At 40.1% G+C, this 26784-nt stretch overlaps 1 protein-coding gene and 1 long non-coding RNA gene across 22 annotated transcripts in view; one reads left to right on the forward strand and one right to left on the reverse strand.

The window, feature by feature from the left end:
• Positions 1–26784, forward strand: part of MPDZ (multiple PDZ domain crumbs cell polarity complex component) — a 107927-nt gene that overhangs the window by 70811 nt on the left and 10332 nt on the right. For 13 of the 21 annotated variants that reach the window (XM_017830901.1, XM_017830903.1, XM_017830905.1 and 10 more), the window contains 14 exons: positions 1190–1291; positions 2491–2562; positions 5310–5469; positions 6079–6275; positions 18424–18515; positions 18800–18899; positions 19243–19323; positions 19914–20006; positions 20100–20174; positions 21524–21701; positions 22475–22620; positions 22977–23060; positions 24215–24408; positions 24667–24814. In XM_017830901.1, the coding sequence (XP_017686390.1) occupies positions 1190–1291; positions 2491–2562; positions 5310–5469; positions 6079–6275; positions 18424–18515; positions 18800–18899; positions 19243–19323; positions 19914–20006; positions 20100–20174; positions 21524–21701; positions 22475–22620; positions 22977–23060; positions 24215–24408; positions 24667–24814 (1722 nt within the window). The remainder of the gene's footprint in view (positions 1–1189; positions 1292–2490; positions 2563–5309; positions 5470–6078; positions 6276–18423; positions 18516–18799; positions 18900–19242; positions 19324–19913; positions 20007–20099; positions 20175–21523; positions 21702–22474; positions 22621–22976; positions 23061–24214; positions 24409–24666; positions 24815–26784) is intronic. The other 8 variants (XM_017830915.1, XM_017830916.1, XM_017830920.1 and 5 more) reach the window with 3 other exon arrangements.
• LOC108505183 lies at positions 9356–15533 on the reverse strand. The gene is made up of 3 exons (XR_001877415.1): positions 15521–15533; positions 9957–9962; positions 9356–9428 (listed from the first exon to the last, which is right to left on the reverse strand). It is a non-coding gene; the product is annotated as an uncharacterized LOC108505183 (long non-coding RNA).

Consider the following 26784-nt stretch of genomic DNA (forward strand, 5'->3'; position numbering starts at 1 on the left):
CTTAGTTTCCTAAAATTCCATCAAGATACATTTTAAAATTTTACGCAGATGACAAATGCAGGTGTTAAAGTGTAATAGGATCATTACAGTAACAAATTACTTGTTGCAAACTTCTCTAAAAGAGGTGTGTAAACAAAAAATCTTACTGTACCTTAAGGGTACAGCCTGTTGACTTTGAGTGACTTGACAGTGAGAAACCTTGTTCATGCATGGCATTGCTTTCTCACTGCTGAAGACACAGTAAAGTCAAGACCTATATTGTCTTATCAAATTACATTACTTTTTTGCAATACAGTATTTGAAAATAAATGTTTAGGGATGCGTTTACTATTTTCAGAAGCATTTAGAAAAAAGCAAAATGCTTTAAGAAAATTTTTAAACAGCAGTGTACGTTTGGATTAAATTACTCTCAATATAAACGATCCTGCAAGCTTTTCACATTCCTCTCCATTTACCATACTTCTTGTTTTCCACAGTGTTTAACTTACAGACCTAAGACTTGTAGGCTATTGTCAGATGGATACATCTGTATCATGTATACATGGTATATTTCCAACAAACTGTGCGATCAGAGCTGGTCCTTCTTAATTAAGTTTGTTTTGATCTCAAAATAGAGTACAGTACAAAAACTGAGTAAGGAATATAAATGATCGAATTACATCCTTTAATTTCGTCTAAATGTGTAAACTGTTTTCATGTTAAATAATAATGAGGAAATACCTTCCATCGCTAAAACAGAAGACCAGAGAATTTAGTTTCAATAAACTATAAATTCAGGCAATTATAGGTGCATGCACTCATATACAAAGTGTTCAGTAAAAGTCATTATTAGATATGAAAGCTGCTTAGAGATGCCTAATATTACTAAACCTTCTCTTTTGCGAAGTTAAAAATGCTTGTACAAAATTGTACAAATAGCACATAAATTTACTCATCTTTGTGCTGCTCAATTCTGTACTTGATTCTCTACTCTTTGTGAAGTAGAGAATACTCTTTGCTATGCTAAACAAAGCTGATAGAAACACAGAGCAAATACAGTTTTGCCCACTTTCACCTATCTGTAGCAAAGTGCAGGAAGTGGACCTTGTTTAGTTAGCCCAAACAACTACATAAATATGTTTTGCTTCATGAGTAAAAAGGGTTCATTTAAAATTGGTTTTGCTTAGTTTCTATTATGCTTTCCTTTTAGAACTCTTCTCCATCTTTCCCGCAGAACAGTGTTTTTTGTAGGCCAGGTGTCTTCAGCAGCACTAACCCATTTGCTGATTCTTCTCAGTTCAACACCAGCAAGGTGGGAGGATGACACACTGTCTGCTTTTGACTCACCAAACACAATATGTGTGCTTCTTTGACATTTGTGTCTCTCTGCATTCAAATTCTTTTATACAAGTTTGGGTAAAATACTATGCTGATGAGAGTGGGAATTAAAATTACACAGACAAATATACATAAAGGAAGTTATAGAGAAGTAGAAAACACCAGCTCTAGTAGTCATAACTACTAAATCTGAGCTATTCAGAGCTACCAAAGGAGTAGGTTCTCAAATACAAGATCAGTCCCTGTGGTATATGTTAAAGTATCCCCATGAGTGTAACTCTCTCATCAGTGTGTGAAGTGTTTTGCTGCTATGTACTTCTTTTACGTGGTTAAAACTTTGCAGCTTTAATATCTTACTTTTATTTTTGCATGAAAAAATCCAAACATTAGCAGCTTTCAGTTTATGATGCTGAAAATATTTTCCTTCTACTTCTTGAAAAATCTTTTAATGCACCATGAACAAGATGCTGACATCTTTGGAAATATTAAAAAAGTTAGATTTTTTTTTTTCTTTTGGTGATTAGTGCTTACTGCATGTTGTTCACAATGGGAACAGAGTTACCCTCTAACACAGTAATAAATAAAAGCTTAATTCTTCTTTGCATGCATTTCTGATTTAATAAAATAATTTCTAACTGGTTTTACATCTTGGAAGTGATTGTGCCCTTCTGTTTTCCCATGTTGTCAAATACATCATATGTGCAATGAACATCTGTGATAATACATGTAGTATATAATTGCATGTGTGTTCTTAAAACTGTTTTTCCTGTTCGTTACAGTTTTGTATCTGAGGAAAGGGAACAGATATGTAATATAAATGATGGCTTGTATTTTCTATATTTTCAAAAGTATTTCTGAAAAATATTGCACACATTTTAAAAGAATACATAATGGTCTTGCAGTTTCTGCATAATTTCTTTTTTAGCATTAATATAAGAATGGCTTTTTGTCATCTCTGTTCTCTTGCTGAACTAAGGTTCGGGTACAGTAAGTTACTTTGCTGAATCAGGGTCCTTAATAACCATTAAATACTTTTGTCTGTTTATAAGTAGAACTAATAAAGTTGCTGCAATAGTAAAATGAATCCATAATTGAAAATGAGTTATTCATTAACAGTACTGTGTATTGCCAAAGGTGCTGTAACATGTGGATTGCTGTTTTCTGTTACTGTAGGAGGTATCGAATCCAGTTAGGGTTACCTTCCGTTGTTCCCCAACTAACCCCTTTGCTCCCACACCATTCAAGGTTTGTCTTGATTCCCATCAGTGGGTCCTACTGTATGTGTGCTCTACATTTGTACATGGCCTGCGATACCTTCCAGAGTACTGCTTCTTCCTCTGCCTGTGCCTTCATTTTTTCAAGCTCCAGACTTGCTGCCATTTTCAATATTTGCTTGGCTGTGATCAGAGTGACCCTGGTAGCCGAACTGGTTCATGCGCTCTCTGATGCTTTGCATTTTAAATGAAATACTGTGCTGTGGCACACTGAAAGTATTTCATGAGTTAAAGTATTTTAGGTTTTCTGTGTGTTGCCCGATTCAGGGAGCAAAAGTCTTATGTGTGTGTAAACTGTGGAGGCCAGCTTCTGCTTTTGGCTGTGCACGTGTGTCAGGTTGAGTTCTGGAGGCAGGATGTTTTCCCCTCCACACAAATGGCATTGTGGCATGCTTTTCACCCTTCCCACAAAGGAGCCTTGCTTTTACTTTCATTTCAGCATTTCCTTCAGAAATATTCAGATTTAGGTACATTTGTACAAAGGTACAGAAAGAAGCATTTTTTGTCAATCAGATTATGGTGACTGCAGTTAATAAATGTTAATCTGTCAGGATGTAGCCATACGTCCATACCTTACAGATCTTCCAGAGGTCCTTGACCAATATTTTGTTTGTTTTTTCAGTCATGTTTTCATTAAATTTGCTGTTCTTGGACACTGTCATTTGCAAAGAGTACCCCTAAATTAATGTTAATTCTAGTTTTAAAACAGAGAGACTACTGTAAGGTTTGCTGATCTGGTTTGCTCTCACACTTGCTATTGGTTTGCGTGGCAAGGTGGTGGTAGCTGTGGGGACTATGGGGTGACTTTTATCTTGTTTTTTTCTCCCATGTCCAGCTGAAGAGGGGAGTGATAGAGCAGCTTTGATGGGCAGCTGACCACTGGCCAAGGTCTACCCACCACAACACTGTATTTCCTCATTTTTTCAGTATATTATGTAGCTTTCTAGTTAAATTCTAGGAAGCACTCTGAAAAAATAGTGTTTCTAGATTTACTCTCCCTTTCACTCCTCCTTGATATGTGGAGGTATGTTACAACTTTTCTTTATGGTGGACACGCGAATTTTGATTGTGAAAAATCACTTTGAATGTTACTAGATAGGGTTTCCACCCTACTCTCATTCTGATGGGTGACAATGTCTTTGGTAGAATTTTGCTGCTTCAGTTTTGAGATGCTAGGTATCATCTCAGCAGGATGACATTGTCTTAGATTGGAAGCATGAGACAAGGTTACTAAAGATATGAAGTCATATAGCATTTCTTTGCATTTTTTATAAAAATTATTAATTTGGCTGTTATATGAAAACTTCCCACACTTTTAACATTTAATGACTTCTTAGTTAAGTTCCTAGAACAAGTTCCTAAATGAAAGGAAAATGTTTTTCGAGCAGAAGCAGAATGAGAGAACTGAAACAGGGCATTTGCAATTTCTTTAAATCTTTGGAGTTACAGAATTCAGATAAGTCATCTTCACTGGGAGATGGGACTTTTCTTAAATCTCAATATGACTAAATTGGTAACTTCCTAAGTTTTTCAACACCTTCAATTTGGAAGATGTACATTGTTATTCATTTCAGTCGGTTGCCTTTGATGAAGAAATTATCTGAGTGGTTTTGGCACCTAGAGACACAATCTGAAATACTGTATTCAGACTTTTGCTAATGGAAGTAGTGAAAGCTGAAATGATGAGAACAGGGCTATCAAGCTAGGGCAACACACCTGAAAATTCTACTATTGGAAAAATAGTTGGTTTTCTTTTAAAGTTTTTGTTGCTTATATCAATAGCTGATCTTCCAGTATCAAAGTCTCTTAGGCATGCATAAGCTTCAGAATTATGATATTCAGACACAAGTTTCTTGCTTAGATGTTTACTCTAAGCAAGACAAAGTCATACAAATTAAAAACACTTAGTGAAATCCCTGATCAGAGTCCATATTCCTCAGGGGAAATTACTTGAACGGAGGCTTGCCATATTGCAGATTTGGGCATTTAACCATTGCATTGCAGTAGTCGCGTGTTTGTACTTCTTACTTTTTTATGAATATGAATAGACCACATCAAGACTAAAAGTATCTGTCTCTTGTGGTTTAATATGTATCTTTCTTTGTTTGATCTCCTCTGTGCACTTTATTGGAAACTAGTAAATAAGACTGAAAAAGTCCAGTCACTGTAGATTTCGTCAATTATCATCTGTTTCATTTCAGTTTTTAATTTTCCTTTCAGTTAATATGCCAGTTATTCTTTTTTTCCTGGAGGCATTTTTGAAAGCATCTAGTTTTTTGTTTCCTTTCCCTTTCCTCGTATTTGGCTTCCAAAGCATATGATAGGAAGAAATTATATGCAGTGGCTTTTAAAAATAAAATGAGGTATAAGTCTTTTGCAATTAGAGCATTAAAAAAAAAATCACTTGAGACTTTGTAAGAGACTTTTTCAGAAATATTAAGTGGCACATAAAACTTTACTGAATTGGGCTTTTATTGTGAGTTTTGTTTGTTTCCAAATACATTTTGGAGTGATGTTATCTCTTACCTTGCCTGGTGTTTGTTTCTGTCTATGATCTCTTTCAGCCTTTCTGTGTTGTGTTAATAATTTAGAGTTTCAGTTGCTTGATATTTAAACTTCAAAGCCATAGTCATTACCATTTTGACGTTTTTGTATACTAGTTTGCCCTACACAGAGTCTACATTTTCTTAGCCACTGCATTTTTTTTATTCTCCACAGGCATTCGGTCAGTCCAATGTAGAACCAGAAAAGACTTCACTTTGTAATTTGCCTCTGCCCCCTCCTTCAGCATTTTCAGGAATGAGCTGTGATGTTGCACAGTCATGTTCCTCCAGAGTGCCAGAAGATGTGGAGGAGGATGAGTTTGGTTACAGCTGGAGTAAGTTTATCCTTTGTGATAATGTTTGCAATACTCGATGTTAAAATAGCACTGCATAAGATATGGGAGTGGGGTCATCCTGTTTGAACTGCTTCTTTATCATGTGCTTCGTGGTTTGGATGTTAAGTGTTGCTCTTTTAGTTGTGCTTGGTCAAGTGCTCATGGTAAGATATGAAACGCATTTTTTCTTGATCATTGTACTACAATCTCTGTTTTCCTCCATGGTCTAAATTCGTTGTTTCACATGTAGTACTACTCAGAGAATTTCATTGTACTCCTATTAACTGATGACAATGATTGATGTGATAGTTTCTGTTACCTGAAGGCGTTACTGGAGAGAATATTATTGCTTTTATGTGTGAAAAATCTTTTTTTAAGAAAAGTTTTAATGTTTTCTGAAATTATAAGGAAAACAGGAAACTAGAAATAATATTGTAAATCACCTAAGGCTTAGCTTAAAAGAAGGTGTGGTTTACACTGAAAATTTTCTCATCCAGTTTGTGATTTTTCTGTCAGATACTGCCCACTGGACACTGATCTTGACTCTAGGTGACTTGTGAAACTTTCTAATATAAATCCAACCTCTGCTGCCCACACTTTTACATTTAGAAAAGATCGTGCAGCGCTATGGAAATCTACCAGGGGAGTTACACATGATTGAACTGGAAAAAGGAAGGACAGGTCTGGGACTTAGTCTTGCTGGTAACAAAGACCGATCCAGGATGAGTGTCTTTATAGTGGGAATTGATCCTAATGGAGCAGCTGGAAAAGATGGCAGGTTACAGATTGCAGATGAGTTGCTAGAGGTGAGTTTTTTCAATTTATACTGAAACCCAAACATACTGATTTAAAATGCAGTAAGATAGTGGATTCTTTCTGCAATATGGATGTTCTTCAGTGAACTTTGAAATCCCCAGTTTATCCAATGTATCACTATGCTATGAGATTTTCCTTCTGATATAAGCGAATTAGTTGCAGCTTTTCTGGCTATAGTAGTGCTAAGTAAAGGTGTGTTTGTGTATTTAAAATGGAAAAAATGGGGGATAACAGCAGTTTTGGGGTTGTGGAGACATATAGAAGGGCAATGAGTTGCAGACTATGAAAAATACTGAAATCCTTTAGTCCATCTGTTTTTGGAGTGCTCCAGACCTCTCTGATTACTTCCCTAGCTATAGAAGTGTGATAATAGCAGAATATTTTTATGTTGTGTAACACGGAATATGGAAATTAAATTGGGGAACCAGGAACAGATCCATTTTTATTATATACTTCTAATCATTACATATTCGGGTGCTGTTTTCTAATGGAGTGAAATGACCAAACCACTAAATATGCAGCTAACATTTCCAATAGGTATATGAGCATAAAGGATATTTCTGTATTACCACAGCTCAGTTGATGATACCTGGAGATGTCTTCTCTGCTACAGCATTTCTCATTTTCTGATAGCCATAGGTAACATTACCATCACAGAAATGCTTTGTGTAACTTCAGAGCTGTATGTGGAGGAATTTGCAGATGTATTGGGGAGATGGTACGGGGGAGGGAATGGTGAGTCTGAACAAAGCTTGACATTAAGAGGGTAAATATATAGCCTCGTAGCTGCAGATTAAAAAAGAAACTAAAAGATTTGTGGTGCCGTGGACCAAGTCTCATGGAGGGAACTTAGTTGAAAAGCCCAGTGTTACCTGCTTGACAGTTCTCTTGAAACATCTGTTTTTAAAATCTTCATGTTGCAGTTATGGAGTATTCTGAGGACATACTGATACACAGCTGTCTGAGTCTGCTGTCATGTGATTTCATGCTTACTGTCCACACTGCAGACCTACAGACTAATGCTAAGAAATTATCTCAACCCCTTCTGAGAGGAGACATCTGAGCTTGCTTCCTGTATTCCCAAGTAGCTGTCCATCAGCTGTTGTGGGTCATGTTCCATCCCCCACCTGGCAGCCTAACCAGGGTTTTCCACAAGCCTATGGCAAACACTGCGGGAAGTGCTGCATTTGGATTGTCAACTCCACTGTAAATGACAGGGCTCAGTATCCCTGTGACCATATCTGGTGGACACAGCCTGCTTAGAAGCTGAGCAATTGTTATGCTCAGCCCTCAATTCAGTGATTTGCATCTGTTGCTCACTGTTCACTGTGTCTCTGCTTCTATTAATACTACCTTTGTGTATTGTGTTACTTTCCCTTTGTCTGGGTCCCAGCTGTCCTTTTCCAGTCATTTCTCTTTTCTTAAAATGGACTTCTCCACTGTGGTTTTCCATTTCCAAAAAAAGGCAACTAATAAAATGTGAGCAAGTAATGGCCTTAGTCTGCAAATTCATACTGATATGTCCAGTTGTATCTGAATCATAGGTGCTTCAAGGTGTTATAGTGAGCCTGCTCATGCCAAATGAAGACAATGATTGTCAGGTCAAAACTTCAGATAGTAAATGTAGAATCATAGAATGGCTTGAGTCGGAAGGGACCTTAAGTATCATCTAGTTCCAAGTCTCCTGCAGTGGGACGGATAGCCAACCACTAACTAGATCAAATAGCTCAAGGCCCCATTCAGCTTGGCTTTTAACACTTCCGGGGATGGAGCGTCCACAGCTTTTCTGGGCAACTTGTTCCAGTGCCTCACTATCCTCTGGATTAAGAATTTTTTCCTGACATCTAACCTAAAACTTTCCTTTCAGTTTCAGTCTTGCCCCTTGTCATACTCCTACCACCCCATGTAAAAAGTCACTCTCCCTCTTTTTTATAAGCCCCCTCTAAGTACTGGATGGCTGCAATGAGGTCTCCCCGGAGCTTTCTCCAGGTTGAATAACCACAACTCTCAGCCTGTCTTTACAGGAGGGGTGCTTTAGCCCTCTGGTCATCTTGGTGGCCGTCTTCTGGACCTGTTCTGACAGATCCACATCTTGCGCTGAGAACTCTAGACCCTGCTTTTTGGTTACAGTAGGAGAGACTTCACTTCCCCAACCTCCAACTATAGGTTCAGGAACATGAGAGATGTGGGAAGCCAGACTGCCAGCGAAGGCTGAGGTGAAGAACTTGTGAGTTCCTCAGCCTTCTCCATATCCATTGTCACCAACATTCCCTTCTCATTTGTCTGGAGGGTACACTCTCCTTGGCCTTTCTTTTCTGACCTATAATATCCATTCTGATAACTCTTTGCTTCCCTCGCCAAGTCCCATTCCAAGCCTTAGCTTTCCTGATCCCATCCCTACGCAGCTGCACCATATCCTTGTACTCTTCCCTGATCATCTATGCCTGGTTCAGGCTGTGCATTTCCTTCTGACTCTTTGTGCTGGTTTAAAGGTAAACCAGCAGAGGAAATGAACTCAACTCAAAAGAGAGATTATAAATCAGAATAACAATTTAATAAAATAATACAATAAGTACGATTATACAGACAAACAATTGGTTTTAACCCACAAAACCCAAATATATAACCCAGCACCCTGGGGCATGAACAGAGTGGTGTTCTTCGGGCCCTCTGAGTCCAAAGGAAAAGGAGAGGGGAAAACCTGTTGGTGAGAGTGCTGTTGCAGCCTGGTCAAGAGTGGTGGTTGCAGTCTGGTTGAAAAGTGGTGGTTGCAGTCCAGTCGAGAGTGGTGGTCTGCAGTCTGGTTGAGAGTGGTGATCTGCAGTCTTCCTCTGGATCCCACCAGTGGTTAAAAAGGTCCCAAGACTCCAAGATTATATATTCTCCAGTTCAATCAGGAATGCTCAGTACCTCCCTCAGGGTGGGGAGTTCCTTAATGGGTGTGAGGACAAAAGCAACTCCTATCTTGCAGGCCTCTTAGCACCTGGTTTATAGCCTGAGGAGTCAGGCTCTATGTGCAGATAGTGTAAATGGTTAATTGATAACAGTTTCTGGAAACGGCATATGGAAGGCTATAGAATACACAGTTTTGGGTTACACCCATCCAGTGATGAACTGGGCCCAGCTGTCCTAACTAGAACACTCTTGTATTAGTCCATTGGGATACATGCCTGGAATAAAGACAAGTACAACAGACATTCAAACACTACAAAAAATCTTTTATTGCAGTGAGAATAAAAGAACTAGCAAAGAGAAGCAAAAGCTAAAAAAGAATATAAAATAACTACTTTACTGGTTGGCATTCATACAATACTATGAACAGCTTTCATTACAGTATTAACTAGTAAAAAGGGAATTAAAGGGACACTAAAAAAGGATATTAAAACAATACTACGGACAACTTTTAAAACAGTATTAACTAGTAAAAAGGGAATTAAAGGGATACCAAAAAGAATATAAAAACATTTGTTTTCTCTGTTGTTTCCTATCAAGAAACTGTGTTTACCTACACAGACAGGCCAGGGCTACCAGGATCTGCAGCAGCTGGTTGGTACCCGTGCTTAGCGGGCGTCCCCACGGAGCAACACAGTCTCAGTGGAAGGATGAGTGTCGCTCAGCTCAGCAGTCCTGACACCCCATTTTTATCAGGACTTTGTCCTGGAGGGGTATACCACACACTGTGTCTTATACACCCGACTACTACAGGGGGTGTTAGAGGTATAGATGCAATGTATACTAAAGAACAGAGTGGGCCAGGGTGTAAAATAACAGTATGGTCAGCAGTGTTTTTGATACCCAGCAACACAGGTTTAGTACCATCTTGTACTGGATTTAACAAGGTTAAGCCTTTGGTTACTGCTCGTGGAGTTAAAGCAAGTAATTTCACAAGGGGCACCGATGGAGCTTTTAGGTCGCTCCCATTTGACTTCTTGTGGCCCATAACTGTGTGTAAGCTCTAAAACTGTGGCTTCACCCTACTATACCATACTGGCGACCTGCTTGGTAAGATACTTTTGTATTAATATTTACTTTATATACTGTGGGAGGTTCTCTTTTCATTAGAAGCAGAGGAGTTGTGGTGGGGGTTAGTGCTTAGTTATTCAAAACTCATACCGCCTCTGTTATATGGTCCACCCACTGCGTGAACTTTCCTTCTCCTAACCATTTCAGTTGTTATTTGAATAACCCATTCAGACGCTCAATCAGCCCAGCCCCCTGAGGGTGATAAAGCAGGTACCACACCCAGTGCACTTGCTGCTCATCTGCCCATTTTTGTACCATGTGGTTTTTAAAGTGTGACACATTATCTGTATTTCTACTGGAGTCCCATAATAGGTTTCAATGGTGTCTAACATTCTAACAGTGGTAAACACATTTGCATACCAGCTGGGAACAGCTACAAAAACTCCAGAGTATGTATCTACTGCAGTACACACATATTGCTGCCTTTGGTGCTCAGGTAATGGCCCAATAAAGTCAAACTGCTGTCTCTCTGCACTACTCGACCCTTTCTTCAGGGACCCTAGGGGAACTACTTTTTGTGCTTGCTGTTTGATTATCTGACAAACTGAGCATTTCTGTATCACGCCAGACACAATGGTAGTAGACAAATGTACTCCTCTCTGTTTTCCCCACTAAATGGTGGCATCTCATCCTCCATGCCCTGGCTTTTCATGAGCCCACATTGCTAATGCTGTTTCTTCACTACTGTTTATGGGCCCTTACTTGTGTAGTAAGTTTGTCTGCTAATTGATTACCAGTATGTGTGGGAGTGGTGTTAGTGATATGAGCATCCATATGATATACCCACACATCCTGGCCTTGCAATAAGGTATATATTTTTTCCCACCATTGTTGTCCTCAAATTGTTTTGCTTCCAATTTTCCACTGGGCTTTTTCCCAAATGGATAACCAATGAACTAGCCCCTGAGCTACTGCCCATGAATCAGTGTACAAGTAACATATAGTATTTGGAGATGATGCCTCCAGGGCTTGCCATACTGCAACTAACTCAGCCAGCTGGCTACTACCCATCTCTCCTTTAGTGACCAGGCGTGTACGTGTCATGGGATTGATAGCAACTGCAGTCCATTTCCCCTGATGGGCACTACCACCATCTGTAAACCAGGCATTGTGTTTCTGTTCATCTGGCAAGCTTTCATATGGCACTCCCCACCTCCCTAGCTGTATGTTTTGCATAAGCTGGTTTTCTTTCTCTTGAAGACTGGCATCCTTGACACTACTGCTTACTTGCTCATGTAGTGTGTGTAAGTTTCGAGCTGTTGCCTAAAGAGACTGCTGAAAAAGAGACTCCAGGCCAAATTAGAGTATAAGATAAGAAAGCAGAAAGCTTTAATGAGCCACCAGGCTCCAGGAATACATCCGTTGCGCGCACCGTGTTCAGGGGGTTCTACAATTTAAGGTGTTAACCCATCCAATCCCAGGTCTGTGCGCCCCCTGGTTCTGCCCCCTTCTGCCCCCTGGCACACCCCTCCAGGAATTGAGGCAGGGGCTCTGGGACCCCCTCTTCCTCATCCTCCTCCTCGTCACAGCATGTCCAGTCCTTGGAGCTCCTCCAAAGTTCTGGGTTTGAAGGTCGCTGTGCCTGTGTGGTATCTTGTTGTCCAGGCCAGGGTGCAGATGGTCTTAAACAGCATGAAGGCCTAAGGGAAGTCTTGAGGGAAGTCTAAACAAGCTAACGGAATTAACGGAATTGATGTGGGAAGGGGAGCAGTGTTGGGAACATGTATAAACTACTGTGCTAAAGGGTGAATGATAATACAGCTACTTTAAAATCTACATTCACTACATAACTACTTCTAAAGCCTATAAAAATTAAAAAATCAAAAACTCCACGGCAACAGGCCCCAGCTTTTGCATGCTCCTGAATGTACCACCTCATTTTTACTATTGTCTGTCCTTGTGCACTACCGATTTTATTGGTTGCTGTAGGTCCTAGAGCTCAGGATACTACTGGAGATAGAGTCCTATTACCTCGTGTCCTGCTGTCCGATCCTCTGTGTCTAGCAGTCCCCAATACCCAGCTGCTAACTGTTTTTCAAAGGGAGTGTACTTTTCCTCTGCTCCCCGAAATCATTGGGACAAAAATGCAAGTGGCCTGTGTCGCCCATCTTGTAGTTGCCATAAACTCCGTAGAGCAACATCTTGTTCTACTGACACCTGTAATTCAACGGGTCCTGCCTAAATGGGGTGTAATTCCATGTGCTCTTGTATCAGGTTTTTGGCTCCCTCAAATGCTACCTGTTGCTCACTGCCTCATTCAAACACAGCTTTTTTCCTTGTCACTTTGTGCAATGGTTTTAATAAAATGACTAACCCTGGCAGGTACGACAGTCAAAACCCAACAGCTCCTAGAAATTGCTACATTTCTCATTTAGTTGTGGGTGTTGGCCATTCCTTTATGGCCTGCCTTGTCTGCTCTGGTACTTCTTGTTTCCCAGCATGCCAGTTATCCCTAGATATTTTACACTCATAGCTGGCCCCTGTATCTTTTTAGGGTTGACAGCCCACCCATCTTTTTTCAGTATGTCTACTACTTTCTTGAGAGCATCACCTGGCTCTTGCTCTGTATTGCCATGGATTAGTATGTCATCTACATACTGTACTGTCTGGACTGAGGGGTTCAGATTTGGAAGCTGCTTCAGGGTTCGATGTATAGCCTGGTGACAATAGGTTGGACTGTGTTTATACCCTTGCGGGAGCCTTGTGAATGTATATTGAATACCCTTCCAGGTAAAGGCAAACTGATCCTGTGCTGCCTGTGGTATGGGAATGGTAAAAAAGGCTTTAGCTACATCTGTTACTGCATACCAATCACCTGGGTGGTTTTGGATTTCATGAGCTAAATCTGTAACAGTAGGTACAACAGCTGTAATTGGTGGAGTAGCTTTATTAACACCCCTATAATCTATGGTCATTCGCCATGACCCATCTGATTTTTTCGCGGGCCATATGTGGGAGATAAATGGGGAATGAGTGTACCTCACTACTTGTGCCTCAAGTAGTTCTTGGATTGTTGTTTGAATTTCCTCATCTCCACCTGGAATCTTATACTGTTTAAGGTTGGCAATTTGCGTACAAATAGGAATGTTTGCCTCTTCCTGTATCTTCCCTACTTGCATGGCTTGTATGCGCCACTGTGTGGACCCAAATGACCACAGGGTGTTGTCAGTCCATAAGTCCATTCCTCTAATAAGATCAATCCCTATTATATTTTCAAATATTTTTGCTACCATGACTCTGTAAGGTTTTGGTGGATTGTCTGCTATTTGTAGTGTTATTTCAAGCATACACCCCTGAACTACCTGTTCTCCAAGGCCCCATACAGGTGCTGGGTCCCCCTTATGTTTGTCAGGATTGCCATGAACAATACTGATCTCCGCCCTAATATTAACTAATGCTAGCACAGTTTACTTGTTCTTAGTGGACCAATGTATTGTACAAGTGGTAAAAGATCGTTGATCCTTACGAACACAGCAAGCATTGGGGGACTGCACTGGGGGTTGGCCACATCCCTATTCAAGTTTATGGTTCCCCTCGTCCGGAGGAGCATTAGCCTTTGCTGCCTCAAACCCTGAAAGTACTGGATCTGTGTTAAGGAACCAATCGACTGTCTTCTGCATCTCAACCCGGAGATATATCCGTTCTTGTTTTGTTGCTCTTCTAATTTGGTGCTGTCGGGCTAACCTCCGTAAGGCTTCTGTTGGTTGCCCAACAATATCTTTTTTTGGAACTCCTTTTTTAAGTAAATCTTAAAATAACTTAGTTCGTTCCCCTTTTTCTCTTTTCCCTCCTCTCCGGTTTTCATTATTGTCTCGTTTATTCCCATGGTTGGCTGCTTTATCTGTGTGTGAGAGACCTGGAAGGTCACCGAGTTGCTGCAACCTCTCTACAATCTTTTCTGTGGGCACCCCTGGGTTAGACACCAACAGCGGAATAATATATGGTTTCCAGGGTAAAGGACAGTCTTCTAATAATTTGTTTCTCATTACTGAGGTTAAAGGCTGTTGCATGTAAAGTTTGGGGCTCTGCAATTCAATAGCAAATTTCATCGCTTCCCCTTTCAATATCCTGATTGCTTGATGAAGAGTTACCCAGGATGAATTTCCATCCTGCCATGATCCATCATTAGTAAAACGGTCACTAAGACCTTCAGCAATGACTGAAACTAAAGTTTTACTAACTCCTGGTGTTTGTTTTGAACGCCGAAGACCATTTTGTACATATGCATCATTAGTTAACCCTAAAAACTTCATGTCATCAACATTGTCTACTATCACAGAGTCAGCCCCATGCTCCATTAATCGAACCATCCACATTTGTACTAGTTCCCCAGGTTGCTGAGAATATTTAGATAAAAGATTGTTAATGTCTTCTGGGGAGAAGTCAACAATCTCATCCTGTCTCACTTGTTTACCCTGACTATCCAGCACTGCCTTCTGCCATACAACAGGGGCTGCCCTTGCTTCCTGTGTCAACTCATCTGTTCTTGATGGCTTCCCTGAATTTTCTATAGAATCATCCTCATCAGAATCATCACTACTACTCCATATATTACCATCCCACTTCTCTGGGTTCCAATCAGGGGAAGTGACTACATCACGCACCTGTGGACTCCAATCACTTCGTTCTATTTTCCTTTGCCTGCACCGAATAGTTCTTCCAACATATTTTTCAGCTAAAGTAACACATTTATCTTCTACCCTGTTCTTTTCAGTTTGAAGGTCAAGTAAAACCTGGCGTTGTACCAATTGAGTGGCTCTTACAGCATTCAGCTGCTCCTGCAGTTTGTTGTTCTTTTCTAATTCCTTTTGCAAGTTTTCTACAGTTAACTTATATGCAACAAGCAGCGCACCCCCCATACGTCCAGCATGTTCCAAACAAATGCTTGATTTAGTAGTAGGGATTTGTGTAAGCTGCTCCCAATATTGCAGTACCGCCATAGGGGTCTGCTGTCCCCAATATTCAGAGTAAATCTTTGTACATGTTTCCCATTTATTCCATAAGGTATTCCATGACTCCTGCCCCCATTCTACTAATTCACAGGGAGGAGCAGTGGTTTTCTTGGGTTTATTGCCACCTGCGGCCAACCCTCCTAACCACTTCTTCATTTTAATCTACTGAATGTTCTCACTAACAAATACAGTTTCAGACTGAACACAACAATACACACCAGTCCTCAAAATGTGGCCCTTACACCACAAATGAATCTAACCACACATACACATCAAATCTAAAGTCTGTGTATATACCAACCACAGAATACACTCTACAATAGCTCTAAATGGATCCTCAAAAAGACATAAAACAACAATAATTGCTCAGAAGTACTTCCCATATAGTAACTTAATCAACAAAAACTGGTTCAAAACAGGCAAAAAACCAAACAAAACATATAAAACACAGACATCGGCACCCTCGGCACCCCCCCCACACACACAGGGTTAATTGAACTCTATGTTTCACACCCCATATAGGGACATGGCTTCACAGGCTGTGCTCTCCACCTGAGAATCTCCCTTCTCACACAACTCATTCGAGGACGCAGCTCTACAGGCTATGCACTCCGCCTGAAAATCTCCCCAGCACTCACGCAGGGACACAGCTTCATTGGCTAAGCATTCGACCAACGAATTTCCCTATACAGTACTGCTTTATTCCACCATGTATCCTGCCGACTACGCCAATTTATGTATTGGTCTGTTAGGATACATGCCTGGAATAAAGGTAAGTACAACAGACATTCAAACACTACAAAAAATCTTTTATTGCAGTGAGAATAAAAGAACTAGCAAAGAGAAGCAAAAGCTAAAAAAGAATATAAAATAACTACTTTATTCATACAATACTATGAACAGCTTTCATTACAGTATTAACTAGTAAAAAGGGAATTAAAGGGACACTAAAAAAGGATATTAAAACAATACTACGGGCAACTTTTAAAACAGTATTAACTAGTAAAAAGGGAATTAAAGGGATACCAAAAAGAATATAAAAACATTTGTTTTCTCTGTTGTTTCCTATCAAGAAACTGTGTTTACCTACACAGACAGGCCAGGGCTACCAGGATCTGCAGCAGCTGGTTGGTACCCGTGCTTAGCGGGCGTCCCCACGGAGCAACACAGTCTCGGTGGAAGGATGAGTATCGCTCAGCTCAGCAGTCCTGACACCCCATTTTTATCAGCTCTACATTACACCACGTAGGGCCAGTACATAGTATAAGGGGATGCTTGAGTGGCAGCCAAACACCGCCTGTTCATTCCCTAATAGCAGCAGTCTGTGCATGCCCTGCTGTAGGGCAAGGGGCAAACGACCCCTGCCCACGTAATCTTCGTCTCACCGTCATCTTTCTCGCCCCTACGTACGACCTCTAGCATTGTGTTTCAAGGATATTTGTATCCATCTTGCAGTAGGGAGCTAAGCCAAGGAGGAACTCAGCTCTGATAATAGGGGACATCTAGTTGACTTGCTAAAAGAATGCAATGGACCTTACAGTTAACTTGTGCCATAAAGTTACATTGTACAATACTCTGGTTGGTTTCACATCCTAATATAATTACTTTCTCACGCCTCTGTGCTCCATTGATCATCTAATTCTAAAGTACCCCCCTTACACTCTTCAGTCTGAAGAGCAGATCCTTGCTCAGCCGTGCTGGTTTCTGACCTGCCTTGCTTGTTTTCTTACACATGGGGATGGACACCTGGGCTCTAAGTGTCCTCAAAGAGCTGCCACCTCTGGTCAGTTCCTCTGTCCTTAAGAACAGTTTCCCAGGGAATCTCATCCCCTAATTCCTTAAACAGCTGGTATTTCATTATTCTAAGTTTCAGGGTCGATCCTAACTCTGCTCTTTTTCTGGCCTTTTTTCATTGAGATCAGTAACTCAACCAGGGCATGGTTGCTACAGCCCACACTGCCTCCAATCTTAATCTCTCTGATGAGCTCATCCACACTGGTGAGCGTGGGGTCCAGTAAAGCTTCTCCTCTGGTTGGTGTGTCCAATGCCTGAACCAGGAAGTTGTCCTCAATGCACTCCAGGTGTCTCCTGTATTGCTTGCAGTCGGCTGCTTTCCCAGCAGACATGGGTGGTTGAAATCCCTATCAGGATGAGAGCTTGTGAGCACAGTTCTCCTTGTATCTGAAGCAAGAAGTCTTGTCAACAGGCTCCCCTGACCAAGGTAGCCTGTGGTGGACACCAATCACATGATGTCCCTTGTTGGTCCTGTCTTTGGTTTTTACCCACAGGCTCTCGACCTGTTTGTGACTGTTCCTCAGAGGCAGCTCTTCACAATCTATCCATTCCTTAACACAGAGCACAACACACCCACCCTTCCTTCCCAGCCTCTCTCTTCTCTGGAGCTTTTAGCCCTCAATTGCAGTTTTCCATTTTTCCAGATGAAACTCATCCCACCTGTTTCTCTGAGAGCAATTAGGTCATAGTTTTCTAATTGCACCATGGTTTCCAGCACCCATGCTGCCCACATTGGTGTAAAAGCACTTGAGCTGGGCTATTGACCTCTTCACCTTTTGAGAGGAACCCTTCTTAATTCCTTTGAGATGACTTACAAGTATTTCCCTGCTGCTTCTTAAAGTGTTGGTGTTTCCTCATTCCTCTCTGACACACAAAAGTACATTCCCTTCCCCCACCAAATCTAGTTTAAAACTCTGCTAAACGTTCCAGTGTTCAGACCTCTATGTGTAAAGTGCCTTGCTCAGTGATTCAAAGTGGCTGAGATTCAATAAATAATAGCAATCTCATTCCTGGATATAAGCAATTCAATATTTGTTATGGTTAGAATTTCCCATAGCCCTGCTTTATCACCACATCAGTCATGAAGTGATCAATGGCAAGTGAAAATAGATGATGTGCCACGTCAACCCAGTATAATTCAGAGAATGGCATTTTTAGCACTGTGACAATGTTAGTTTGAAATCAAACTGTAGTGAATATTTTTACTGTAAGAAGGGAGGGAAAGCAGGACACAACATGCTCTCTTATTTTAATACAGTTGCTGCTTTAGCAAGCGACGTGGAATGAATGATTTTTTTTTAAGGTTTAAAAATTAGTTTAAATATAAGTAGTTAAAATATTTTGATAAATAATTGCTACTTTTCTTTAGATAAATGGGCAAATACTTTATGGAAGGACTCATCAGAATGCTTCCTCAATAATCAAGTGCACACCATCTAAAGTAAAAGTGATCTTTATCAGGTAAGTTCTGGTAAAAGTTTGGCTAAAAAGGTTTATTTTTTAATGTGCTCAAGTTTTGCAGAGAGTTTTTTTGTTTGTTTGTTTGTTTAATTTTGGTAAGGTATATGTGCTTTTGATCACAATCTTAGTAGTTGTTAAATATGCCTTGGAGTTTTTTGTTTTGATACTTCTATTGCTAGAACCAGAAATAAGGTAAAATAAAGCACTAGACCTAAACTTGTCCTTAGAAATATTGTGGTATATTACTGCCTTCTTACTGCATTCTTTAACTGAATTTGTTACAGAAATAAAGATGCAGTAAATCAGATGGCTGTTTGCCCTGCAAAGTCAGTAGAGGGTTCACAAAGTACTTCACAAAGTACTTCAGCACTTCAACATCAAGAGGTAAATATTTGTTTTTCTTATTTGACCAAGATACTAACATTGTTCTGGATAGAGGAGTGCTCTGTCTGCTTATAATGTACCATAAAAGAGAAAGAAACCAAATAGAAGAACAAAGTTCTTCTTCTGTTCTGGGCTACTAAGTTTATTACATCTGTGCTCAATTTTGTTTCGTTTTATATTCTTCTATACCATGAAGTAAGTCTGACTTCCCATTGATAGGGTAATAGCAGTTTAAATGAATCTAGAAAATTATCATACTCACTTTAAGCGGTTATGAGCTACTTTATTTTGATGCAAAATGTTGGAAATAGTTGCTTACAGTTACATTTTCATTTTCTTTTAGACTGATGCAAGTGTTGCAAACTCTAGTGCTTTTTCTGACTTGAGTTCATGTAAAAACATTCAGTATGTGGAACTTCCTAAGGTATGTGATGAAAATTAAATTTATATCAGTCATGCTTGTATTCACTAGCCTCCATTTTTGTAATGGAGTCCCTGTTATGGGAAACAAAATGTGTCTCTTAGTTACTAGAAGTTAGAAAAGTGATTTCTAGAGGTCTTCTCTTCCTATTTGTGAATGGACCCCAAAGTTTTCCTCACATGATGACTGTCTTTGAGTCATGAGTTGCTTTAACTTCACATAAATTTGCCAATTGTTCTGTGTCTCTGGAAGAAGTCGTCTTTTGTTCTGTTTGAAAAACTTTTGGTGGTCCCTCAGGTAAAATCATTGCCTAAGTTATTCAAAATAACAACTGAATCACAATTGACCTTGTAAGTTTCGAAGGAGTGGGTTTGAATTTAGAAGTGGTTCAGATTTATCTTGGTAGCCAGTATACTGTTTGTAGGCTGGTGGAACCTATTTCAGACATAGATTAGTTTAAAACAACAGTACTGATGCATTGTGAAAAACCTAACTTTTGTTATGTCAGCAGGCTTCACTAGTCTTCAGTGAATGTATTTTGACATTTTGATATACACAGTACTTAACCATTTGCATTTTTCTGTTTGCCTTAGGATCAAGGAGGCTTTGGAATTGCCATTAGTGAAGAAGACACGATTAATGGAGTAGTTATTAAGAGCTTAACAGATAATGGTGCAGCAGCAAAGGTGTGAGAATATTTAAATTTCAATTAGGCAATGAAAAATAGTTTTTTGAAGTAGCATCCAGAGCTCATATTTTTTATTCTATGTTTTTTTCAGGATGGACGAATCAAAGTTGGTGATCAGATTCTGGCAGTGGATGATGAGATTGTTGTGGGATATCCTGTAGAAAAGGTGCCTCTGAAGTGTCAGGAATGTTGCAGAAATCTCACTGCTTAATGTGGGAGTGATTGTATCTTAAACCAGCAAGGTTTTCATGACTGTACTCTGACTTAATTTTCAAAGCTGGCTAAAAAAGCAAAGATCTGCAGGCACTGTCTGGATAAGGAAACTATTGCAGAATAAGCTAAAGTCTAAATTTAAAGCTCAGCTGTTATTTTACATTCATTCACTACATGAATCATCTATCTCTGTGCTACAAATCTGATATTATTTTCTCTGTGGTTTAGACCTGATGCCTGAGAGGCACTTAGTAGTGCAATAAAAGCCGTGAACTATTGCTCAGTAATGACTCTGCATAGCTACTCCACTTTAAAAGTATTAGAACTAGTAAATTTAATATGTGTAAATTTACATGGGCAAGTTGTGTCAGTGGTAAATCAGGTCATGAACTGTGCTTATCCAATGGGACTGTTTGCAGTAACAGCCTCATTATATTCCAAGCCTGGTATTTCAACCCTTTGGAGAAACATATCTCTGTCCTAAATAACAAGATTTATTTCTAACTTTTAGCTCTGCACACTTAATTTGAATTCTGTAATGAATCAAGGAGGGTTTTTTCTAGCACTTGCCTTGCTACCAAGAAAAGTGATTCTTTAGGCATGAGTAGATTACTTTCTGTTTGTTAAAGGGCAATTAGGAAAGCATCAGTCTTACTCTTTGATGCACTGCTATCTCTGAAGCAATAAATAAGTAAGAGATAGTGAAGTTGTCTGTAGACAAATAGGTAGGCTTTGGAAGAAAAGAGAGATTGAGTAAGTAATTTCTGAAAATAGTTCTACTGAAATGTAAAGTCTCAGAAGGATTTGGTGTCTTTTCTGTGAGATGGCAATTGATTTTGAAGGTTTTTCAGTATCTCTTTAAACTAGATTTTGTGTTACACCCTAGTTTCCTTCTCTCCCTCCCATAGTTCAGATAATACTTTCGGATATTCCTTCTAGAATGGCAGTAGCACATTTCTTTAAGATGTTTTGATATTGACTTCTGTGAGATCAGAATTGACCTCCATCCAGCATTAAAAGTTTTCTGTTTTTCTAATAATTGCTATAAATAGAGTCTTTTGTTTAGAAAGGACATTTAGAGAGGACATTGAAAGTCTGCCTCATTCTCGTCTGATATAGTTTGGCAAATTTTCATGGAGAAAAGTTTCTCAGAAAAACCATCAATATTTGTCTTTGTTCCTTGCCAAGTAAACCTGCGGCGTTGTAACTGGTAGCTCCAGTTTACAGAACAGTTATTTGCTTTATTTTTGATTTGCAACTGAACAATCCAGTTACACTCTTCATCAGCTTTTCTTTTTTCAGTTTATAAGTCTTCTGAAGACATCCAAAACTACAGTGAGGCTTACAATCAACTCAGCGGAGTTGGATAACCTGACTGCAGCACCAGTCCCTTCCAGCACTGCCCCAGCAGACAAGAGGAATATGCAGCCTCCAGCAACTATTCCTGCTTCCAGCTCACCAGAACCAGAAGCAGTCAAAAGTAATGTTTTTCTTGTGTGCTTATCTTCACTGAGGTTGTAGCCTTAAAATGAAGACCTGTCTTGTAAATTGCCTCCTTTTGTATGCACTCAGCTGTCTTGTGAGTTGCATTTTTTAATACTTTTGGATTACATGTTCCTCTAAGAGAAACATTGTGCCACCATCCTGAAGACCTACCTTATACTTTCCCACTAGCCTGTTGCAGAGGCAGGAGAATGGAGGGATGGATCTTCTCCTCCCTCTTAAATACTGGACAGCAGGTGCCTCATGGCTATCTGGAACTAAGTGAGAGGCATTCCTTAAAATGACAGAGAAAAGTCATGTCATTTTTCCTAGGAAAAGGGGATGGTTGAGACTGTCTTGCCATTTATAAGTAGCCGCATTTGATTCTTCTCCTTTAGAGTGGAGAGTCAAGATGTTACTGATGGATGAAGGTTATTGGTTAAGCAACGCAATTCTAAGAAGTTAATAACTTGAGTAATGCACACATCATATAGATACTTAAATTGTATCCTAAATAGAATATGTTTGTACAATATCTTCTTCGTCTGTCCGGACTATGACCCAGGTACTTGATGGCATGAAAACAGGACACTTGTAAATAAAACTACAGGACAGTACTTGTCTGAGGGGAAGGGCAAATTGGCAGCATCATTCTCTGTGGGTCAGCTCTTGATGTGCAGCTGTCAATGAGCTCTGAAAAATACTGTTTTAAAGTCACTTTTCTAATACCAAGCCCTCTTACTATAACCAGGATGTTTAATTGTTTTTTAGACACAAGCAGATCTTCAACTCCAGCCATGTTAGCCTCCGACCCAGCTACTTGTCCCATCATTCCTGGATGTGAAACAACCATTGACATCTCCAAAGGGCGGACTGGTCTTGGTCTGAGCATTGTTGGAGGAGCAGACACTTTGCTGGTTGGTTGGAAAAATATATGTGTCACTCAAGTGAAATAACAGTAATGAAATTAAAGTCTCTGATAGAAGAGATTTTTTTTGTCATTTTTTTCTGTAGCATTTATAGAAAGACACAAAGAAACCAGTTTAGGGGGAAAAAAAAGAAAAAAGCACTTCTAAAACTGAAAGTATAAATGAACTTCCTAAATATTTTGATTCATAAATAAACTTCGTAAACTTCTTAAATATTTGTTCATCATACATCTGACTTGTGCTTATCATTGATAAATTATAGTAGGAATTTTCAGTTGCTCTTGTTTCAAAATGGGGTATTTTCTTGCAACATGCGATTTTTAATTTTTTTTTTTTGTCCACAGGGAGCAATCATTATCCATGAAGTATATGAAGAAGGAGCAGCATCTAAAGATGGGAGACTGTGGGCTGGGGATCAGATATTAGAGGTATGGCGATTTCTTTGGTTGCTGTAGTGGATTGACCCTGGCTGGATGCCAAAGCTGCTCTCTCACTCCCCTCTGCAACTGGACAGGGGAGAGAAAATATAACAAAGGATTCGTGAGTTAAGGACTGGGAGAGATCACTTACTGATCACCATCATGGGCAAAACAGACTCGAAGTGGGGATATTAATTAAATTTTTTACAAGTAGAGTCAGAGCAGGAGAATGAGAAGTAAAACAAACCTAAAAAACACCTTCCTCTCACCCCTCCTTCCAATTTCTACCTCCTCCCCCACAGTGGCACAGGGAAACGGGAATGGGGGTTACAGTCAGTTGTTGTTTCTGCCATTGCATAAGGAGAGGAGTCCTTCCTCTGCTCCCTGTGAGGCATCTCCTACTGGGGACAGTTCTTCATGAACTTCTCCAGCATAAGTCCCTCCCATGAACTGCTGCCGTGTAGATCATTTTTCCTTGGGGTGAGTGCAATGTTCTTCAGGCACAGGCTGCTCCAGTGTGGGTCCCCCACAAGTCCCACCGGGAGAACCTCTAGCATGGGCCCCTCTCTCCATGGGTCCCTGCCAGGACCCTGCTCCAGCAGGCCTCCCACGGGGTCAGAGCCTCCTTCAGGCATCCACCTACTCTGGTGTGGGTCTCTTCCACTGGCTGCAGGTGGATCTCTACACTCCAATGGTCTTACATGGGCTGCAGGGGCACAGCTGTTCCACCATGGTCTGCACCACGGGCTGCAGGGGAACCTCAGCCTGGAGCACCTCCCCCCCCTCCCCTCTCCACTGACCTTGGTGTGTGCAGAGTTGTTCACATGTTCTCACTCTGCTCTTCTCTGGCTGCAATTTTCATCTGCACAAAACTTTTTTTCCTTCTTAAATATGTAATCACAGAGGTGTTACTGTCATTCATGATGGCTCGGCTTTGGCCAGTGGTGGGTCCATCCTGAAGACAACTGTTATTGGCTCTACAAGACATGGGGAAATCTTCTGGCAGCTTCTCACAGAAGCCACCTCTGCAGCCCCAGCTCTGCTACCAAAACCTGGCCATGCAAACCCAGTACAGTCACTTTTGTTTTCATTGAACAGAAGGTCTGTTCTGTTTGTCTGCTGGAAGGTGCTACACAATTTACCATTGTATGCTTTCATTGCAGGTGAACGGAATTGACCTCAGGAATGCCACACACGACGAAGCCATAAATGTCCTCCGACAGACTCCCCAAAAGGTTCGTCTGACTGTGTACAGAGATGAGGCCCAGTACAAGGAGGAAGACATGTATGATGTGCTCAATATAGAGCTTCAGAAGAAGCCTGGCAAAGGCCTTGGGCTGAGTATTGTTGGGAAAAGGTAAGTAATGTAACTGGAGAGTCAATATCTGGAACTTGCTGGGCATGCTCATGTTTCTGTTATGATCTGGTGCTCAGATCCCACAGACTTGAAGGCCAAACACACAATTTTTGTACCTAAGCTGATTGGTCTTCCCTAAAGGAACTAGCCCATCGTTACTCAGAAAAATGAGACAGTGTTTATTGTCTTCCCAATAGCAAGCCATAAAAATGACCCTCAAACAATGCTGTAATGCAAAATCCGTGTATGTATTTGCAGAAATGATACAGGCGTGTTTGTGTCAGACATTGTCAAAGGAGGAATAGCAGATACAGATGGGAGATTGATGCAAGGAGACCAGATATTGACAGTGAATGGAGAAGATGTCCGAAATGCTAACCAGGAAGCTGTTGCAGCCTTGCTAAAGGTATTGCCAAAAGAGAAGGTGGATAAGAGTGAAAAATTGAAGTCCAGATTTTATGAAAGCTTTAATTTTATTCAGACTGAGTTCAGACTGTTACTGGAATGACAGTGAGGTGAGCTATGGATTCAGATTTAAGCTTCATGAAGTCTAGAACATTCAGATTTTGATACTTTGCCTGATGAAAATAGGAGTGGTGGTGGTACAGAATGCCATATGTTTATAGGGCAGTAGATAACCATTACCTAGAAGAACCTAAAATTAACACTGTATTTTCTCTAGAAAACTTAGAATTAGTTAACTATCTCACGTTTTTGGAAGGATACTCAGAACTGACTTTAAGTGACTGAGAATTCATCGGAGTAGTTGTGCCAAAAGTGATTACTTTCATAGTTCATTTACAAGGGCCTGTAGGGATAAGACAAGGGGGAATGGTTTTAAACTGAGAGTAAATTTAGATTAGATATTAGAAAGAAATTTTTAGATTAGATATTAGGAAGAAATTCTTTGCTGTGAGGGTGGTCAGGCACTTGAATAGGTTGCCCAGAGAAGCTGTGAATGCCCCATCCCTGGAAGTGTTCAAGGCCAGGTTGAATGGGGCTCTGAGCAACCTGGTGTAGTGGAAAATGTTCCTGCCCAAGGCAGGATGGGTAGGAACTGGATAGTCTATGGTTCATTCCCAGCCAAACAATTCTGGGATTCTACAGTTCTATGATTCTGTGATATCTGATAATGTTAATCTTTTTTTAACTCTGTTTGTCTAGTGCCTCCTTACATCCATTAAATACTACAATGTATTTCTCAGTGACCAAGGCATTTAGTATAAGAAATTGTTTTCTCAGAGTTTACTAAGTAAACTCATATCTGCAGCTGTTGGAATCAGAATTTCTATTCTTGATAGATTATGGGTTTCTGATATCCTTCCCCTATTTCCAAATCAGAATGAAGTCAGACATACAGCATTTCCTGTAATCTGGCAGGAAGTCCAGCTGGTCAGCCAGCTCATCTGTTTTTCAGTCCAGAGTTTTGAGATGTATGCTGCATGGTAAGGATTCCATTGAGTCAACATTTTCCAATGGAAAACTGTTCCACTGGATAAAATTTAACAGACACTAATTGTAGCTGTCTCTTGGATACATAGGCACACAGTCATGGTTCTTAACACTCTCATTCAAAGGTATATTTTTCGAGATCTTGAACAGTTCCTTGAGCTTTTGTTTTTATTGGGGTAGAGAGGTCCTGAGGGTGAGCAGTGTATAGAAAGGGGGATGTAGGAGCACTTCTGTATTTTCAGCATGTACCCAATAGTGAGAATGCCAGAACTAAGTCTGTGTTGCGACAGTGAAGTTGTTAGTGTATTATTCTCTGGTATACTTTTTTTATTTTATTTAAGAACACAGTGTTTCTTCTTCATACACTGTACTTTTACCTCTCCTCTAAATAAAAATGGCATTTCTTGTGGAAAGTTTCTTTCATTTTGGCAGGCATTTGGAGTATCTAATTGAAGATGCTTAGTTCCCACTTACCATTCATATATTCATGTTTTAAATACTTCATCGTGCTCAGTAGTACTTGTAATTAATTGTCTTAGCCCTGAGAAATGAAGCTTTTAAAAATACCTTAGACAGATTATTGTTAACAATGGCTTTGTTCACACAGTATAAATGAAATGAAACGCAGTCACCATTTCCAGTTCAGGTATCCATTATCTTTTCATTTATGCGAATGAGACCTAGGAGTGAATTCTCTTGAACTGCCTAAAATGTATTTTGCTAGAAAATTATTTATAATCTTTGGGAAATTCCAGTGTATTTTTAGTAGCATGGGACCAATAGAATGTGTCTTAAGTCTGAGAATTTTGCCAGGTCTTGAAGTGTTTATTTGAAGTATCCCTACAACATGTGAAAAGACTATCAGTTTTTCCACTTACTTGACTTATGGATTTATCGAATGGGAGATTTCAGGAAGACAGTAAT

The sequence above is a fragment of the Lepidothrix coronata genome, unplaced genomic scaffold, assembly GCF_001604755.1.
Source record: "Lepidothrix coronata isolate B3197 unplaced genomic scaffold, Lepidothrix_coronata-1.0 Scaffold185, whole genome shotgun sequence".
Taxonomy (NCBI): Eukaryota; Metazoa; Chordata; class Aves; order Passeriformes; family Pipridae; genus Lepidothrix; species Lepidothrix coronata.